At 35.7% G+C, this 20751-nt stretch overlaps 1 protein-coding gene across 4 annotated transcripts in view; it reads left to right on the top strand.

Annotated features, from left to right (window-relative positions):
• WDR7 (WD repeat domain 7) overlaps positions 1–20751 on the top strand; it is a 378155-nt gene that overhangs the window by 121259 nt on the left and 236145 nt on the right. For 2 of the 4 annotated variants that reach the window (XM_070050123.1, XM_051851192.2), the window contains exons 17-19: positions 3517–3615; positions 5947–6065; positions 7978–8101. In XM_070050123.1, the coding sequence (XP_069906224.1) occupies positions 3517–3615; positions 5947–6065; positions 7978–8101 (342 nt within the window). The remainder of the gene's footprint in view (positions 1–3516; positions 3616–5946; positions 6066–7977; positions 8102–20751) is intronic. The other 2 variants (XM_070050124.1, XM_051851193.2) reach the window with 1 other exon arrangement.

The raw sequence follows: 20751 nt of genomic DNA, 5'->3' as shown, positions 1-20751 counted from the left end.
TTTTCTTTCAGGGTCATATTATATATTTCCTCTGTATAGTTTCTTATATAAGTTTTCTAAAAATAGTTTCATTAGTTGTGTTTCAGTTTAGTGAAAGTGATTCATCCTTGATTTTATTCTTTGGAAAATCTTCTTTAAACATTGCATTTATTTTTCCTGTACTTTTTTAGATTTTGTTTTTTCATATGAAATATTTATTGGCGTGGCCATTGTTGTTTATGTTCTGAGTGGGTGGCTAATAAGATTTGAACCAATTTGTGGAGAGTATTTGCCACCCAAGGTATGTTACCTCTATCTTGTATCTGTTTTTAGTAGCACACTGGGAGTAGAGAAAATGGTTTAGAATTAGACATCCAATGAAGGCTGAAATACACCTGTTCAGATCAGAAACCATGGATATTGATATTGTAAAACTGAATGCAAATGTATATGCTGGCTAGGGAATCATGGCAGATGTATGCATATATATGTTGTTCCATGAATTTATTTTCATTTCTCTTTTCATTTGAGAGTAAGTAGTTGATGATGTTCTTAGTTACAAAATTAGTTACTTAAGGGACACTTGTATGTAAAAGAATTTGTGGTCGTTCTGGAACTATTTTAAAGCTATTCTAAAATTGTTTTCCCTTATATTTTACTACTCTTCAAAAAAGAGACACAAATTGGTAGGTGACATAGCAGCTTTTCTGTTTTAAGAAGTCAAGTGCTTGGTTATGTTTTATGTTGTATATCTTGGATATTCAGCGCCACATTTTGATTTCATTATGTATCATTAATCTTGAACTTTTAATTTTGGCAGTGCTTGTGTCTTTTTTTCTTCTAATTTCAGTTGCTGAGTATTCTATATATCGATGTTTGTGAAAACTGCAGCAGAGTTTAATTTCTCAGATAATTGTGAAAGTAGTTCTAGGTTATGCCATTTCAGTTGAAAGTGTAAGGAAAGTTTTTGTTTTTGTATTTTGGTGGCCATGCAGATTTTTAAAGCCTAGTAAATCTGATTCCTTGATTGCTGATACAGTATTCTTCTTGATTTATAGTGCTCACAGAATTAAATAACAAAGGTAAATGCCTTTGTCTATATGATGTGTCACTTAAAAACAAGTCTCCAAAAATATAATAGCTGGGATCGGTATTTTTGTCTCATTAAAAATAGTTATGGTACTCATAAGAGGCCCCAGTTGGGGGTATTTAAAATGGAGTGAACTGAAATCCTTAGCTAGTAGAATGGGAGTGTGTACTGTATCATATTGTGTACTGGTTAAGAGATGTAGACATCTTGATGGGTTTGAATTGGAATCCCCTGGCACGTTTCTAACTCTACCGTTAGAGGCAAGTCCAGTTGAGCATGGGCCAACTGTACATCTCCTCCCTCTCTTATTTACACTCTTATATTTAACAGGGATCACTTTTCAGTTAAATTTAAACACCTAAGAATAACTGTGTGTTAATTAAAGAGTTCAACCAATAGTATTAAGTAGAACAAAAAATACTAAAAGGAATAAAGTAGTAAGTTGTTCCTTTTTCAGTAAGCCAGTCTTTTGTAATCATTCTCATAGTGCCATAGTAGGCTAATAAGGCTGTTGTGTTTTAGAGGACATTTTTATTTGGGTTTTGGTAAAATTCCTTAATTTGTTGATTATATGCACATAAAATCAAGATTCACTGACACATATCTCCAATGACATGTATGAAAAACTATACGCTGAATAACTTAGTGGATTGTTTAAGAAATAAATTGTGTTGCACTCTTGCTCTAAAAAATAATTCTATAAGATAAACATTATTTTATTAAGACATATGCTTATTCTAGCAGTTCTGCCAGTAGCATCTTGAGTTTCTTGTTAGACTTGTGTACATATACTCAGTGCTGAACTTTTATTTGTTTATATTAAATTTCCTTATCTTCTCATTCTAGTGTCCCATCAGAATTAAAGGTGAAGTCACACAGAATTATTGTAGTCTTTCCAGGGCAAGATAATTTCTTGCTTTTTAAAAAAAGTAAAATGACAGAAAAGTGCCAATTGTTAGAAGCCAGCAAAGGTACTTTCTGAACATTTTGGTGCTGTGAAATCCAAAACTTGAAAATTTACTCCTTGCCACCGAGGTGCACTGTGCTTTTGCATGGGAAGTGAATATTTTGTAGGCCATAATTGATTTTGTAATGATAGGAAGTAAAAAACCCTTTATTCAGTGGTATATAGAAATATTTGAATTTTCTCTGCAAAATATAATGGAGTAATGGAGATCTTAGATCTAAAAGCAAATTCTATTTCTTTCATAAGTATAACATTATAAAACAATTATAATTTCATAAGGAGTAAAAAACACATCTCTCGTAACAAAAGAATTATTTCCCAGATACAGCCTTCTATATGTAAAATGTGTTTCTTTGGGTTTATGGAGTTAGATTTTTTTTTTTGAGGGGTTACTGTTCATAGTCTTCTTTTAGTTCTCCTGTTTACCTCACACGTGCCTGATTGACATTATGATGCATTCGTGTGGAAATTATGAAAAAGTTGTTTTCATGCAGCTGTCCTGTGGTCACAAAAGAACTTCTCTGCATGAAAAGCAAACATATCATTCAGCAGACAATGGTTAATCTGTTCAGGAGCCCAAACCTATTGCTGTTCAATGACAGAAGAAAGGAGAGGGATTAATTTGAAGATGCTTGTGCATGACATATGGTAATTTCTCCATAGGAAGGAAGTGTCAAATGGTGACCTCTAAATCTTAACATTGACCTCCAGTTGTAGAATGTGTGTGCCATACGGTCCTTTTGCTTTTTCATATGATAATTTATCTGAAACATTTTCCTGGCAACGTAACTTTTTTTGGGGGGACGAGGGTGAGGGTGCTGGCCTGTCTATTTTATAAGAATTATACAATTTGCAATAACTGATTTTAGTATATATGGCATTTATACCATAAAACATTTTTTAAACTCCATTGAATAAAGTTCTGTTAGAAAAGTTGGTGTATTTTAAATTGTTTGCATACATACAGTGAATCTCAAAAACTGAAAAATAATCTCAGAAAATATTTGCTTTAGTTATTTAAAAATAATTTAAATTTAATGTTAATGAATAAATTGTTAGAAAAGTGCAATTGGCGATATGAAGACCAACATAAACTTTTTTATTATGTGGTACATTTATAAAATTATATTTATATTTATAAAATTAGAAGTGTTTTTTGCTAATTCATAATGTGTTACAGGTTTTTAATTTAATTTTAGAGTTATGTCTTACTAGTCTACACATCATTCATCCATAATGCTAAATAGATTTTGATGTTAACTGGAATTTGAACTACATTGCGATTATTTTATAGAATACATCATTTCTCTGCTAAAGTCTTTAATGATTGTGCCCTTCCTATTAAAACATCATTTTTCTGTTTTACGTTCACTATATTTTGCCAACTTTGTGTTTCATTCTTCACTAATACTGAGCTTTTTTTCAGAAACTGCTGTACCTCAATTCTCTCCTCTTTATTTCTTCTGTTTTCCTCTGCAAGTCGCTGCACCTGTCGTTTCCGCTCGGTCTGATGCTGATCATGCTGGCTCTGACCCTGCTTCTACTCCTGCTTTACATACCTGTTTCTTAGTAAATGAAGGTATTCTCTCTCAACTTTCTAACAACTGCCTTCCGATCTGTGCTTTATTCTAATTGACATGTTCTTTTTATCTGATTTATACATTCATCTCCTTTGTTATGTATGAGATCCTATAGTTCCCATTTTATATCTTTATTTGCTAAAACCAGTGACAATGTTTCCTATAATCAAATGCTGTTAAAGAAGTACAAAGATACTGATCTTTATGTGAGGTCGATATTAGAAGGTGGATTGATTTTTTTGTAATGATGTTTGTCATGTGGTTTCTGGGATTTGTACTAATGAATTTATTTTGTATGTATCATTGCTCTGTGACAGACACACTTTGCCATCTTTACACAACTGGTTGCTCTGGGTATGGGCCAGTCTCTCAATTTATATTCTCATTTGAAATGTGTTCAGATTGATGATTGGCACCAGTGATTTTAGACTGGCAGGAATTCACTTATTTATCCTCCTTCCTATTTCTGTTTCCGGATACGGCAAAAATCCATCATTTCAATTTTTGAGATTTAGTTGAGCTATCATTTTATCCCTGTGGAATTACACAAATAGAAAGTATTTTTGGAGCTCTGAAAATATGAATGGGATCTACAAACCTTTATTCCCTAAAACCCATCTAAGATTATTCATACTGCCTGGAAGCTTAATAGAACTTACGAGCTCTGAGTTATATCCTCTGTCTTCTCTGTGGTCTCAATCTTTATATAATACATAAAGGAGAACATTTACAAAATCTAAAGTATAATGTGAAATGATTTTGCCTCTTCAGTAAAACGTACTGTTGTACAGGAGTGTTGCAATGTCTGTAGAATAAAGGGCCCATGTTGCAGGAACCACTCCTCCGGAAGGAAAACATAGGAACCTTAAAGTATAACTCCACTTTTAGGAAAAATAATTAGGTGCATATTTGTTAAGATGTTGTGAAAGATAGAAATTTGATAATTAAAAAATAAGCTGTCAGACATTGGGCCTTCTTTGGTAAGAGTAATCATTATGTTAATATTTGGCTCATAAATATACTTTATATTTCTATGACACATTAAGATACTTCTAAAAATTACTAAGTAGTAATGTACACACACACATCTCTGTTGTAAATGAATTATAATTTCAAAGATGTGTGCCTATGTTAATTATCATAATTACAACTTTATTGGCAGGTGATGAGAATTTCTTCATGGAGAGGATGAGTCTTTAAATAGGTGGCTTGTTTCTCTGTCTCTTCTAACTAACCACACTCACTCCCTTTTTAACAATCCCAGCCATCATTTTGAATTTTGTGTTAGGATTTTGTTGTTATTTTAGATTCTTTCAAAACATTGATTTTTGGTCACTGAAAATTCTGTGTTCACAGATAATTCACCTTGTAGTATGTTAGCGGACCTTTTTTTTTAAACATCATTCTTGATTATTTGTTTTTAGATGTTATCCCCAGGAGGTAGTGGTAATTGATGTGAATTGTGGCCTCATACATAATTTGGGAAGAATGAGGCATTTATTGGGAATGGATTTTTTTTTTTCAGACACCTTTAAAATAGAATTGGAATGATTATCTGAGGATGCCTGTGTACTAAAACTTTTAAATGTTGCAGTGCTGTACAGTATGTGTTTTTCATATGATCAAATTCCATATCATGAGTTAGAATTTTGAAGAAAGTAACTTACTCACATGGATTATAGTGAATGATGTTTAAGATTTTATAAATTTCAGATCATAAGGTTTTTGCTGTGTGGAATGTGTAAATTCATTTTCTTCTAAAAGTTGGCATTATGTTATTTATTTCCATTATGATTGTGATTAAATATCTGATTCATTTTGTAAGAAAAGGGATCAATAACTCCCTTAATTAAAGGCCCTCTGACAGAGAAGGGATGACATCTCTTTTGGCCAACACAATGGCAACACCCAGATGGCCATGCCTTAAGTGACATGAAGCTATCTTTGGATATCTCTGTGAATGTCCTTTTGACTGACAGTGTGTTCGGATCTATAGCACCAGTACATATTTATTTCCATGCTTTCCCATCTCTTAATGTATGTTTAAACTTAGAGGTTCTGTTTTTCTTTTAAATTCAGATAACTCTGTGTGACAAGGCATTTTGATTTAAGATGTTGAGAGTTTTTACAGGTACCAAATACATAATTTAGGATGAAACGCATATCATATAATTCTTTTTACAAAATGTCTAATATTAAGTTGAAACCACATATAACAGTCAGTCTGCCTTTTGTTGTTGTTGTTTTTGACATACTTAGGGAAAGAAAAACTTTTTGACTTCGGAATTCCAAAGTGTTTGAAATATTTGTGTCATATTCGCTTTTAACAGGATGGAGTCAGTTAGCTGCTATGCATTGTGTTATGCTGCCCGACCTGCTGGGACTGGATAAATTTAGGCCTCCACTTCTAGAGATGCTGGCTCGCAGATGGCAAGATCGATGCTTGGAGGTAAGTAGTATAGGGGTGATAAAGGTAGAAAACAACAGTATTAAAATGCATTGGTCATATATAAATTTGAAACAAAAACAAAAATGGTTAATGTGGTGGCTAATATGTATTTATGATTTCTGTGTTTTTCTTTTCAATTACTTTTTCCATATGCACTATGACACTATTTCTTAAGCATTAATTTCTATACCAATCCTGTACACACATGCACACATACACATACCTACCTCATCCAAAATTACGTGTTCAGCATAATCGAATCAATCAAATTCTAAGCCAGTAGCTATCTCAATGGAAGGTACTGTGTTACGGTAAAAGGCTTTGGAATTAGAAGAGAGCTGGGTTTAAATATCAGTCCCACCAATTATTAACTTTGTGACCCTGGGCAATTTACTTAACCTATTGCATTCTCATTTGTAAAGTGGGGATAATAATATAGCCCTCATGGGATTGCTGTCAGGATCAAATAAGATAATGCAAGTAAAACAGTAAGTCCAGGGCCTGCCTGACACATGGTAGGATCCCAATAAGTGGTTGCCAGGATTTTGTGTTAATGAACTTCGCTGTGTTAGGTGTTATTTGTAATATAATATCCCCAGGAACTTGGGAATGTTATATAGAGATTTTCCTTATATGTCATTTGACATATACACATGTAGCAGTTTGTATCATTGCAGATTTTTAATTTTCCAGGTCCAAACAGCATATTTATCTCTTTTTTGGTCTCCCTTCCCTCAACTCCAAATGAAATTGCAGCATACTAAAATTTTCATGAGTTTCCATTGAATAATATTTGAGTTTACTTCAAAAGCCAGGCATATGTAAACATAACTTTCAAATTCCTGCTTAGATGCTGTGGAGTTATCTCTTCAATGATAAATAATTAATGAATTGATTGGCACATCACTTAATAATTGACTAGCTTCCTTGACTTCATGTCTGTGGCACTTTTGCCAAAATGAAACTAAACTCAACTCGATCAGCAAAATAAAGTTGTATGCCACCTTGAAAGAAAAATTGATAAAATTTTGAAAAATGAGTTGTTTTTGTAAAACTAAAGAGGTTATACCTTTACACAATAATAAATCTATTTGTCAAAAATAGTTTAAGCATATCTTCAATATGCATGAATCATGTAGATTTATACATATTGATTTGCATAAATAATACTATTTAGCATAAGTAATATAAAGAAGCTCATTAGATACAGTTATACTTCTTCAGGCTAAAAAATGTAATTGTTCTAACAGAGACATTTAATAATAATTTTTATTAATTTTGTTTAATTCGAGACAGAAAGAGAGAGAAGGTTATCTTCTGCTGGTTCACTTCCCCAGTATGCACAATGGCTAGAGCGTGGCTGAGCCGGGAGCCAGGAACTAGAAATGTGTTAATCCAAGTTTCTCACATGGGTGGCAGAAACCCAATTAGTTGAACTATTACTGCTGCCTCCCAGAGGCTGCATTAGCAGGTGGCTAGAGCTGATAATCGAACCTTGACATTCCAGTGTGAGACATGGGCATCCTATCCAATGGACTAAACATCTGCTCCAGAAATAATATTTATGTAGAAATTTTAAAATTGAAAATGGTACATTATTGTGCAAGAATGATTTGATGAATGAAACACTAAACCCAAATCTTACTAAATGTTCAAATATAATTCTGCCCATTAAGGTTAAAATATTTTTAGAGAGATGATTAATTAAAATGTCTTTGATGATATGCTAGCATCTAATTTATTTCATTTTAAGCACTTGATTCATTAGATGGTTAGAGGTTTCTGTTGTGTGAATAAACCTGGTATTTACATTTTCTAGCTTTATTTCATTATGAACTTTATAATTCCCAATTACTCACCTCATCAACTGATGTACTTTCTTTTTCTCCATTTTGATCTGTGATTGTCCTAGGTCAGAGAAGCTGCACAAGCCCTTCTTCTAGCAGAACTGAGAAGAATTGAACAGGCAGGACGGAAAGAAGCCATCGATGCCTGGGCTCCTTATTTACCTCAGTATATGGACCATGTCATATCACGTAAGAGTTCTTGTACTTTTCCAGAGTGCTTTGCGTGCATATATACAGAATGTGTAAAAACTCACAAACTTGGATGCTCTGCCTTCCAGCAAAAAGAGAGTCATTATTACCTCAAAGTGAAAAGAAGGAGTTCTCAACTTCTGTTCTTTCATTTTTCCTCCAAATTCTGTAGTTCAGGAGTTTGGTCTAAAAAAATAGCAAAAGTTATTTAGTATCAAAATGTATGCTAATGAACTGATCCCTTATAAAATTAATTTCCAATAAATTCTGTCCTATTTATATAAGCATCTGTCTATGCCCATTACATTATTGTCCTTGTGGGTGCCAACTTCTTAGATGGCGATTTGATGATATACAAGCAGAAATGCAATGGAGAGTCCTTAAAACCAAAATCTGGAGAGTTAGACCAGAGTACTTTCAAAGAAGAGAAAATTAGCAAGGATTTTCATGATGGGTCTCTCAAAAGACTACAGTTTGAATGGATTGAGAAAATTGTTGAAATTTTTCAATATTTTTTGCAAAATAAAACAAATGTAATCATATTAGGTCAGATGCATTGAAGAAAAGTTATGTTTTGCTATCATTTTTGTCTTATTTGATTCACTCTTTGTTCTAACAAGTTTAGAATTAAAATTTTAGAATAAATTAGGTTGTTTATAAAATGAATTAGTTTAAACTTTTTAAAGGTGAAGTCCCAGTGTAACTTACAAAAAACTTTTTGGTATGAAAATTTGGTCTCGGTTTTTAGGTAGATTTATTTTAAAGGCCCATTTACAAATACCAGGTGTTCTTGGTGATGAAATACTCATTACACATGTCAAGATAAGTAGTACATGATTGCACAAGAAGGAAAATGGAAACAAAATTCACAAACTGTCGTGACTGTTAGAACTGGCCTAACTCTACTAGATGTTTGCTAATGGTTGCTGAAGTGAATGTTTAATAAGCATGTGACCTTGGGCACTTTAACTTTCTTAGCCTCAGTTTTATCACAGATAATGTAGAGATGATAGTGGGACTTTATGGAGTTGATATGATTATGGATGTTAATCTTTGTTAAGTTTGAAGAACAGTACTTAATCAATAGGTAAACCCTTTATATTTATTAAATAAATTAGGATGGGCCATGTGGCACAGTGGGTTAGGCCACTGCTGAGGATACCTGCACCATCCCATATCTGAGTGGCTGGTTCAAATCCTGACTACTTCATGCTTTCAATTCAGCTTCCTGATAATGTACCTGGGAAGCAGAGGACAATGGCCCATTAAAGTACTTGGATTTCTGCCACCTATGTGGGAGACCTGGATGGAGTTCCTGGTACCTGGCTTCAGCCTGGCCAGCCTCAGCTGTGTAGGCATTTGGGAGTGAAGCAATGATCAGAAGTTCTCTGTTTCTATCTCTCCCTCTCTTGTGTGTCACTATGTCTTTTAAATAAATACATAAATCTTTAAAAATATTTTGTAATCTATAAAAAATGTAAATATACATATTTTACCTATAATTAAATCATCACACATTAACAATGCCAGTTAAAATCCTTATCTGTTGGAGTGATAATTCTTTTACTGAGTAAATATTAATTTTCATTTGCTTACTGGAAGTTCTTTATAAGGTTTTAGGCTTAAAATTTTTTTAAAATATATGTAGGTTTAAAAAATAAATTTCTACCATTTAAACAATGTTAAACAATAAAATTGGGCTGAAAAAAGCTCTGCTTTTGAGCATGTTAATACATAGTCTGAAAGAGTGTTCTTTGTTCATAGCTTGTGGGCATTAATGTCATCATATTCCAGAAAATGGAGTTAGGTGATCAGTTCATAATAAAACTAATTAAATAAAAGATCCCCAAAGTTGAGAACAAAATGTGAGTATAATACTGTAGAGTAGGCTGACAGTGAAGCTAGATAATAACAAATCACTAGACATTCTCTTCAGCAGAGAATGCTATTGTGAAAATATTGGGAAACATTTCTATTTAGAATGATCTAGTGTAAAGTGGGGGAACAGAATAAAGTAGAGTAAGTAGCTAGGAGGCTATTACAGAAGTGAATTTAGGACCCAGACTTAAATGTAGATAGGGCAGAATAAAAGAAAAAGTCTAAGCCGATGGCTGCTTGTATGTAAAGGTCTAAGAAAAACATCAAAGGTGAGTAGTGTTGCATTCTTGTGAGTTGGGAGGATAGGTACGATTAGCAGTTGCTGTGGAGGCCATTTTTATCCTGGAAAGAAGAAAATGACTTACTTAGGGAAAGCCTTAATGTAGCCACAAACGATGCCCCCAAAGCACTGCTAGAAATGCATATGTTGTTAGTCAAGGGGTTTAGTTAGTTGCGTCCAGAGAGGATTTGGTATAAGTGAAATAATGGTAATTCCCTACCGTTAATTGGACACCTTCTCTCAGCCAGGCTTTTGCTGAGTATTTGGTCTTATTTCATTTAACAATTACAGTAACCTTTTAAGGAGGGACTCTTGTCACCATCCCCACGTTTGCTTTTGTTTTCTTTCAAGTGACTTCACTGAGGCTGGGAGAAATTGAAGGTCCCACAGTCACTTAGTGACTGTCAGATTCTGAAGCTCCTTCTTAAACACTATTTATTCTGTCCTGTTTGCTGCCAGCATGCTTAGTTCTTTAATGAGGGTGGAATTGGAAGAATGAGCAACGATATTTGGTTTAACTAATACAGCTCTCTGTGTCCCTTCCAGCCATATTATGTCTAATAACAACAGCAAGAAAATGGAGCAGAAAAATTATTGCTGAAGTTAGAAAATTGCTCTTTGCTGATTTTCAAAATTTAAATAAGAATAAACTAGATATTCTTAGGTTAAATTTAAATCTTTCCACTTACGTAATGATGTCTTTTCTATTTAATTATAGTACTCTGAAGTACCTTATAAATTAATTGAATGCTGGCTTACTTAAAATTTTAATCTTGTCACCGTATTTTATTTTAGCAAAAGAATGAATAAACATGCATTTTGCATATAACTAAAACTTTACACACTTACAACCCTTGGTGTAACATTCTAATCTACTCTGGAACTCTTAACATTGACTGAGTGTAAAATTAGTTTTAGTTTGCTTTCCTAGGAGCTTTCTATTTTAATAAAAGGATGTCAAGCTAAAGGAATAGGGATTCTGAACGTATGAAAGGAGAAGAAAGCATACAACAAATGAGAAATGACCACATAGGGCTCTTGAACAGATTTGCTGTCCGAAGGGATCAAAAGGTTATGGAGCCAGCTGGTGGACAGCCCACACCTGCCATTCCACGTGCTTGTAGTGCAATTGCCCCCACCATTGTCATTAGTGTTTGAGGAGCTGATCATTGTAGAAGTTACATCATAAAATATTGTCATAGAAACTTATACCTATTGCTAGCCTAGTAATTGTCTCATTCACTAAAGTAGGCAAAATGTTAAACAGTGCATCTGGTAAATACACCATTTGTTGTACTTCACTCATTCTAGGCAACTAAAAAGATTCCTAAGCGATGTTAGCTGCTCCTAAGCTTGGTCTAAGAGCCCCTGAGCTGATGCACTACACACTAGCCTTTCTTCTTAGAGATGAGGAGGCAGAGGTTTAAAATGGATAGTAACTTTCACAGTAAGTGATAGAGCTGGGCTTATGGTGACAACTGAGTCACCTAGCCCTACCGACTGAGCTCTTCTGTATTTTGTTTAGGTGTGTTATGTCATAAGCAGTCTTTTGCAAGTTTATCAGAAAACCTAAAGAAAATGATGGACCAGAGCCAGTTACTTTTCTAACTGTTGAGAGCATTAAATGAGGAACTTTTTGTAAAGCATCCAGCCTAGTGCCTAACAGACATAGTGAGTGTGGGCTGGCCACCACCCCCTTTTCTTTCTGTTGTTCTGTAGTTTTTATTGCTGCTGCTTCCGAATTCGCTTTCATTTGTATTGCCCAGGGATTCTGGCAGTAGACTGAGATCACTGAGGAAGAAAAAAGAGTGTGGTCTTAACGGAAAAGCCAGCTGACAGATTTTCTTAAGCACCAAGTTCTTACTGAGTGATAGGAGAATTTTGGTGTCAGGTGATGGAGCACTGTTACTGAACCATTCACAACACGTTATTTTATTCTTTACAAATGTTGTGAGTATGTAAGCTTTTGATGCCTAATTTCTGATGACAAAATTTGAAGACAAGCGCATTGTGATTCCTATTCTAATGAGCAGGATTCAAGTGATAAATACTGTATACATTCTTATATACTGACTTATATAAATATTGTAAATCTTTTCTGAGTCATCACTCTTTACCATGTATAGATAGTCACTTTCATGTTTGAAATGACTGTTGACAAATTCTACTGATTATTCTCACCATATAGGGATTCATGATGTTTGTGAATCTGTTGTATTACAATTCAGAAGAAGATAGATGCTGTGAGTTATTTCAGATTTAGTTTGAACTGAAGATGTTTTGTAGAGCCCTACTTTCTATATTTCTTGTTTGTGACATGCTACATGTAGCATTTTGATAATTGACTTTTTTATGAGGTCAAGCACCTGCTAGTTTATGAAATATACCCACACTTGCCCTTCATTCCAGTCAGTGACTTCTCTGAGGTACACGCTGCTGGTTCCTGATTCCCGTTGGCCTGCGAGGCAGAGTGACCTTCTAGGGCATGAGGTCAGCAGTGTAATTATTTCTCCTACATTGTATTCTGCTTGCTCACAGGGGCTCATCTCCTCTCTTAGTTTCAGAAACATTAAATACAAAGATGCCACTACCATTCTATAAATCAAAAATCGCCTCTTAAAGAGGGTGTCGTAATTTTATGCAGTTATGACCAGTGTAGTATTAATTTGCAAATTCGTCATCTCAGATATTGATAGAAAGATGTGTAACATATCGTGTTTAATACGTATTGATGTCATCAGAAAGGACAATCCTTTGTTCTTATCGAGTCCCTGCCTTTTTAGCTTCCTTTTGTGTTAAGGTTACCAGGGTTAGGCTCGTCTTTTTGTCCCCCTTGGAAACAGAATAGGATTTCTTTCGTTCAATGAAAGACACTCCTAGTAAATGTTTTGGGTTTGACTCTCAACAAGCCACGCTGTGGTACCTATTTTAACCTGGAATTGAAGTCACTTTTCTGGTGATTATAAAGTAGTGGTCATCCTGAGCACAAACGTGGATGGACCAACAATGTGCAAGCAGGTAAGATGGAACTGTCTGTTATAGTGGCAGTGGGAAGGCATGGCGTAGCTGGGAAAATAACATAAATGTTAGTTTATGCTTTGGTAGGCAGGGGTTTTGGGGTTTGTGAGTTGGAAGATGATGGCAGAAGGACAAGCAGCTGTTGATAAATATGATTTAAGTATGAGCCCCCTCCCCTCCACAGGCCTTGAACTGCACAGCACTCCTTGCTTCTTTCTCTCCTCTGTGTTTCAATTACTTTGAACTTTTAGAGATAGCTGATTTCAGGGAGGATTTCTCTGGATAATTGAGGTTTTGAAATCACTAGATGCGTACATTGTTTTAAAATAATGTATTCTTTTTTGTTGAAATATTTCAAATGGTCTCTAGCTTTTTAAACATTACAGTAACCAGAGTTGTTTTGGCCTGTATGGTACAATCACCAGGTGCTTATTGAAGAACATGTTCCTTTTTATCTGAATGAAAGAGTCCCCAGATTGATAAGCCTCTTGCATTTTGTATTGTACTTTTTATAATTTTCCTCTTTTTATTGTCTAGTAGCTGTTACCAATTTTGATTACTATGGGGCTGTTCATCTCACCCTTACCCTGATTTCCAGTTTACCACTGCCAGTGTTGTGTGAGACTAGGAGCCAGGGAACTACGTTTCCTTGTGTTAAATATGCTGTTAGAATTGGCTCATAAGGGCTCTCTAATGAAAAAATAGCTCAGGTCAGTGTCAGCACTCTGGCGTCCCTGGTGCTCCTCACTTGGCTACTTTCTCAGATGTTTTTGTGCCTCCCTGGATGTGTTTCTTTTTTAGCAAGAATATTCTAATTTAAATTGGGTTAAGAAAGTAAAACTCATTTTGTTGCTTGTGAACTGATAATTCTAAAATACACCTCTCATAATATCTGTTTCATGAGTCAGCTGAAACACAGGTAGTAGTTCATCTTACAGTTTTCACAAACTCATTGGCAGTGATTGTATTTCAAAAGGGAACATATCAAATAATGACCAAGTGATCTAGGTAAAAACTACTTCTGTGTGAATTTTTATATTGTGGCACAAAAGGGGTTGTCTCAAGACAGACTGTAGAGTGCAGAGCACACCATGTCTACCTTGTACCTGTTTGCAGTGTTTCCTTGGGACCTGAGATGCTGGTTCCTCTTTTTCCTTCAGAGTGTCTGAGCTATTTGAACCTAATTTTGAGCACTCTAGACTGCGTGTATTTAACAGCATTAAGCTGTTCTGCTTACGTCTTTTGGCCACTAACCTAATGGAATAAAAATGAGATTTCTTCCATGTAAGTCACAACTATCTTAAGGAAAATCCGTTCCATGTAGCCCGAGTCTTTTAATCTTCTTGTGTTTTTTCCCCTAATATCTTCTAAACAAGTCTTAGAAATTAGAGTAGTAAAGTGGCAAATGAAAAATGAAAGCATTCTGGAGGGTTTGGTGATGAGACTTTACTTCTAAGTAATAAACAGAACACACCTGGTGTCACCAAGTAACGTTGTAGGTTAGGGACTGCCCAGGATTAACTTCCTGCTGCCAGGGCTCTCTTCTGTCTTAAGTGGTTCTGTAACAATAGAGCAGCCGCCTGCTTTCAGGTCATCAATACAAGTCTCCTGACAGGTTGCCACTTTATGGAACAAAGCAAGGAGTGATGCATAAGGAAATCCACTCACTTGTTCCTCGCATAGCAGGGAGGATAATGGGGACTGCCTCCGCTTGGGACCTCATACTTGCCTCTTTCCTGCTCACCCCACTTGCAGGATACTGGTAATCAAATGGCTCCTGTCACAGGGATGTGGGATGAAAGAGGTTGAATAATTTCAGCTATTTCCTTTTACCCCCCTCCCTGTTTTTCACAAGTCTCTATGTATCCCTTCAATGCAGATATTTGTAAGCACTCCTACAGTTGTAGTTGGTGGCAAGGCCCCTAGGAGGCATTACTGACTTTCTTTGAGGTGTTTGTCTACTTACTATCTGTTTAAGAAGTTGGAGGTACTTAAGCCTATAAAGACTGTTTCATAAAGGAAAAATACTCATTCAACCTGTGACACATTCTTCTAAAAAATGGTGTTCAAATGGAAGTGCCTGATGTACTTTCAGCTGAGGCTCTAGCACCCTTTGCTGTAATAAATGACCTAATATTAGTTGCTATGAAGACTGTTATATTGATTTGTGCCATTATTCTCTTGCTGATTTGCTGAAGAACAAAAATGTATAATGCTAATGGAAATAAAGTACTTTACAAAACACTGCACATGAATACTGGAACATGTCTTTGTAATAGAACAAGTATCTAGTAGGCTTTTAAATATACATTTTCTTATTCAAGTACAGATTATTCCAGCACAGATACTCGGAGTCCTGTTCAATTTTTTTTTTTTTTTTAACAGAGCTAAAGGCTGTGTTGAAAATCTTGTGAGGTTTTAATTCTTAGACACTGAATATGCATGTGCAAATCCAATTTTGATTGGATTGTGAGACATTTATAGTGATATTTCAGTATCTCTTTCTGTTGATTGGGTATTATAAATATTTCCATTGTTTAAATAGTTTAGTTTGAAGCCATGTTGTAATCTGCATGTGACAGAATAGATCTTATACTTCGGTAGGATTTAAGGTAATTGTAAGGATATGATATGAACCTATCTTACCTTAATATTTTGATGTAATACCTCAGGCTATATTTTGTTTAAATGTTGTACGTAAACCCTGGAGATAAAACAATCAAATTATACTAAAATATTTTTGCCTTATCCCTTCTCTCACTCTTTTCATCCTTTTTCTGGAAGTGTGTTATTTTATATTTTATTTTTCCTTGTGATATTGTAATAATAATTATTAAATCTGTTTTTATTAAGCTGATTTTGATACAAATATACATTTTAAATATGGCTTAATATTTATAAACGGTTTCATTGTACATGACATTTTCTGACTTGGTTAATATTTTAGCACCTCTGGTATACAAACATAAAAAAGAAAATTTTTTTTTTATTTGTTTGAGCACCCGAATTGACCTCGGCAAGATTGAGATTGATCTGGTTTCTTTCAGCCTGTTAAATGCCAATCCAGTCATCTGTAACAATACTTAATATTTTTGTAATTTTTCTGTATGTATTTTCTGTGCTTGTTCTATAAAACTTACCCATCACTTGAAAAGATTTTCCCTTGCTTGATTTAGAGATGAAAACAATCACAATCACCTATTTTGTTGCTTGTTGTTTTTAAAAATTGTTCCTATAGTCAATGTCAATGCTATATGCAGTTCTTTCTTTGTAAGCCTTGAGAAAGGACTTTACATTTTTCTAGGAAAAGATGATGAGGCTTCCATTTGAAATGTGTGCTTGTACCAAGGAGCATCCAGCTTTGGGGAATGGTAGTGGAAGGAATAATTCTTCATTCTTGGATGTTCCTGTTGATTTTAAAACAGATAATTAAATTACATCCTTTTAATAACTTAGCATTATGAGACAATCTCCTAGCATAGTTTGTGGGTGCAAAGATGTAAAAATTAGCTGATTTTTGAGATAATTTTTTGTATTTCAGGTATGAAGTGAAGAAGGCTTTTGCTTACTCCCTGCTGGGGCATGGCATGTAGGGTCCTACTTACATTTAGCTTTTGTTTTTTCTGATTAAGTAGGGGTCACTCTTCAAACAAAATATCAAAGTCAGAGAAACTAAACCAGAAAAAAAAATCTCTGATTTCTAGGTGATAGGTAGAGCACTGGGCATTTGTAGTCTTAATTTAAAGAATAGTGCTTTTCACAATTTATTTACCTTTGATTTGAAGTGACCACATAGTCTCAGATGTCACCTATTTTAAAAGTGTGATTGGGATTCTGGGACCATTCCAAGCTTTATCTAATAGAAACCAATGACTACTAGAGGGCAGAAGCCTTTTCTCTTCCAGTTCATCACTGTCCACTCTTGGAGAAGGGTCTTGACCCATAGTGGTTCTTGGTAGGAAGGGGGAGAGGCAGGAGGGACGAGTTTCAACAGGCAGTTCTTCTCCACCTTACTCCATTTTCAGCCCAGGTTCTATGCTTTTTTATTTCATAATTTCTCATTCAGATGACAGTAATTAGTGAGAAAACATACTCTGCTTCCCAAGGATTTTTTTTTTTTTAGTGATATAAAAGGTACTAATCTACTGAGCCAGATCATTGGTTAGGAAGTCCAATGGGAAGAGAACAGCAAACTGGCACTTTGTCCTCTTTACCCTGAAGTATTTGGAGCCCCCAAGAGATCACGTAGCTTCTGCACCAACCTTGTCTATATCACAGCTGCTTCTTGCATTAATGGAATGACAAATAAAAAGAAACACACTCTCTTTTTCAAACATTTTAGGGAGCAGATTCACATGTGAAATCTAAACCAGTGTCCTGGTATGTTACACAGATAAAATATGTGAAATAATCCCTTAGGTAGTTTGATTTTTTTGTTTGTTTGTTTTTTTGGTGAAAAGACTTCTTTTCTCTGCCTTCTGGGATTTTTCTAATACAATTGGAAACTACTTAATTATCTGATCACTAAATTCCTTCTCGTTCTAACAAGTGATTTTTCTGTTTCACACAGAACTAGAAATAGGTCAGAATCAGTAAAGAGTCAGTATAAACTTTCCCTTACATCTAGGGCAATTGCTAAATCTGTTATGCAGGGCAATTTTCAGTTTCTCTATAATTCTTACAATTCTGTATGGCAACTTGGGAAATATTCTTGCTACTTCTGAAGAAAGTGGCTGTGCCCACACAGCTTCATAGTAGGTTGCATCAGGTACATTGTACTTGAAGAGTCCTAGCCCACTGTGTGGTGTGCTTAAAACATTGTCTGAAGCCGGCGCCGTGGCTCACTAGGCTAATCCTCTACCTTGCGGTGGCGGCACATCGGGTTCTAGTCCCGGTCAGGGCGCCGGATTCTGACCTGGTTGCCCCTCTTCCAGGCCAGCTCTCTGCTGTGGCCCGGGAAGGCAGTGGAGGATGGCCCAAGTTGGGCCCTGCACCCCATGGGAGACCAGGAGAAGCACCTGGCTCCTGCCATTGGATCAGCGCGGTGCGCCGGCCGCAGCACGCTGGCCACGGCGGCCATTGGAGGGCAAACCAACGGCAAAGGAAGACCTTTCTCTCTCTCTCTCTCACTGTCCACTCTGCCTGTCAAAAAAAAAAAAAAAAAAGGCAGAAACATTGTCTGAAACAGCTGTTTTCCAGATGCACAGCAGTGGTTTTGAATAGACCACATTAAAGTTTGATCCATACTTCATTATTTGGATTTAAAATGTGTAAGCCTGGCAGACTTGGATTGGCCAACTATCTTGTTTTAGAGCTTATTTATCCTTATGTAACTATAATTGTGACGTGTGAGTGTAGATTCAGCCATCTTTAATAGTCGAGATCTACTTGCCAAACCTCTATACTGACGACTTTGTGTCCATTTAAATTAATGAATTTTTATTAGATGAGGTTAAATTTGTTAATTTTAATTTTTTTTTAAAAAAAGATTTATTTATTTGCAAGGCAGAGTTACAGAGAGAGAGAGAGGCAGAGGCAGAGAGAGAGAGGTCTTCCATCTGCTGCTTCATTCCCCAGATGGCCTCAATGGCTGGAGCTACACCGATATGAAGCCAGGAGTCAGGAGCTTCTTCCAGGTCTCCCACGTGGGTGCAGGAGCCCAATGGCTTGGGCCATCCTCCACTGCTTTCCCAGGCCATAGCGCAGAGCTGGATCAGAAGTGGAATACCTGGAACTCAAACTGGCGCCCATATGAGATGCTGACAATGCGGGTGGCAGCTTGATCGGGCCACAGCACTGGCCCCAATTTTTTCATTTCTTATTCTCTTTTTTTCAAGGCATAGGAAGTGCAGTGATGCTTCTGTGATATTTCCTATGTGGAATCAGTAGATGCATTTGCTTATCCTATTAAAACGTTTGGTACTTCAGTTTCAATTATTTTTCTTTGCACCAAATATTAGAAGTATGTATAAGAGATTTTGCTTATATTACGGTTCTGATTGGGAAATTCTTATGTAATTCATTCTGTACCTATTTGCATTCTCTTTTTGTCATTGGCAGCACATACCCTGTGGCCATGTACTGTGCCTGGGGTGGTCGTTGTGAACCATGAAAGTCATTCTTGAAGTTTTCTATTCACATGTCAGTGGGACAGGTTGCCTTTTTTTTTAACTTTAGACCAAAGTACATTTAAGTACTTTTTATAAAAGCAGGCTTACCTAATCATTTCTTTTATTAATTATGTATCCAGTATCCTTATGAAGGACAGTTAAAGGGATAGAGGTTTGAGGAGAAAACAGATCAGATAGGGGACATTTCAAAGGAATTGTATTAATTTTAACTACGGATAAGTAAATCCTTTTTTCTTCTTCCTCTTGGAGTTTCTTCACAGAGATGTTTGGATGGTTTGTTAAATGATCTCCTCAAATGCTACAATATAATTTTATAGACTGGTTTCAGACAAAAGGCATGCTTTTTTCCTGTTCAGTTTTTAAAACTTTTTTTTATTTTGGACTATTTCAAACGTGTTTCAAAGCAGACAATATATAGTGAACTTCACGATATAATGAACTTCATGTATCTACTGCCTTAGCTACAACAGCTACTATCTTATGAGTACTCTTATTTTATTGACACCCCTTCAGCTTCTGCACCTTATTATTTTGAAGCTATTCAGGTGTCATTATCACCTTGTCTGTAAATGTCATAGTTTGCTTCTTTTTTTTTTTCCACAGGCAGAGTGGACAGTGAGAGAGAGAGACAGAGAGAAAGGTCTTCCTTTACCGTTGGGTCACCCTCCAATGGCCGGCGTAGCCGGTGTACTGTGCTGATCCGAAGCCGGGAGCCAGGCGCTTTTCCTGGTCTCCCATGGGGTGCAGGGCCCAAGCACCTGGGCCATCCTCCACTGCACTCCCTGGCCACAGCAGAGAGCTGGCCTGGAAGAGGGGCAACCGGGACAGAATCCGGCACCCTGACTGGGACTAGAACCCGGTGTGCCGGCGCCGCTAGGCGGAGGATTAGCCTGTTGAGCCATGGCGCCGGCCTTATAGTTTGCTTCTTAAAAGATAGTCTTTTGAAAAAAAACTTACAATGCTAAATGTTCAATCTGATTGTTAATATTATAATTACTCAGTGTTTATACTTCCCCCAGTGAATCATATAATGTTTTTTACAGTTCACTTATTCAATTTAGAATTCTAAGTCCATGCATTACAATAATTGTTAAGGCTGTTTCATTTTTTTAAAATCCTATTTAACTGGATAGGAATCTATCAGCCAACCATCTGCTTCTCTAGCCCTCTGCATTTCCTTGTCAGTTATTTGTGAAATAAATTAGAAAGTTTACTGTGATGGTCATTGCCTTTCTTCTCATTATAAAGTAGTAAATTCTGATACTCTAAATTCTAACTTGCCTTCTTCATTGGTTCACTAGAATACTTCTCTTAAGGAGAATCTTATCTTCAACTGTTTTATG

The sequence above is a fragment of the Oryctolagus cuniculus genome, chromosome 10 (genome assembly GCF_964237555.1).
Source record: "Oryctolagus cuniculus chromosome 10, mOryCun1.1, whole genome shotgun sequence".
Classification (NCBI taxonomy): domain Eukaryota; kingdom Metazoa; phylum Chordata; class Mammalia; order Lagomorpha; family Leporidae; genus Oryctolagus; species Oryctolagus cuniculus.
This window is presented reverse-complemented; position numbering and strand designations above follow the sequence as displayed.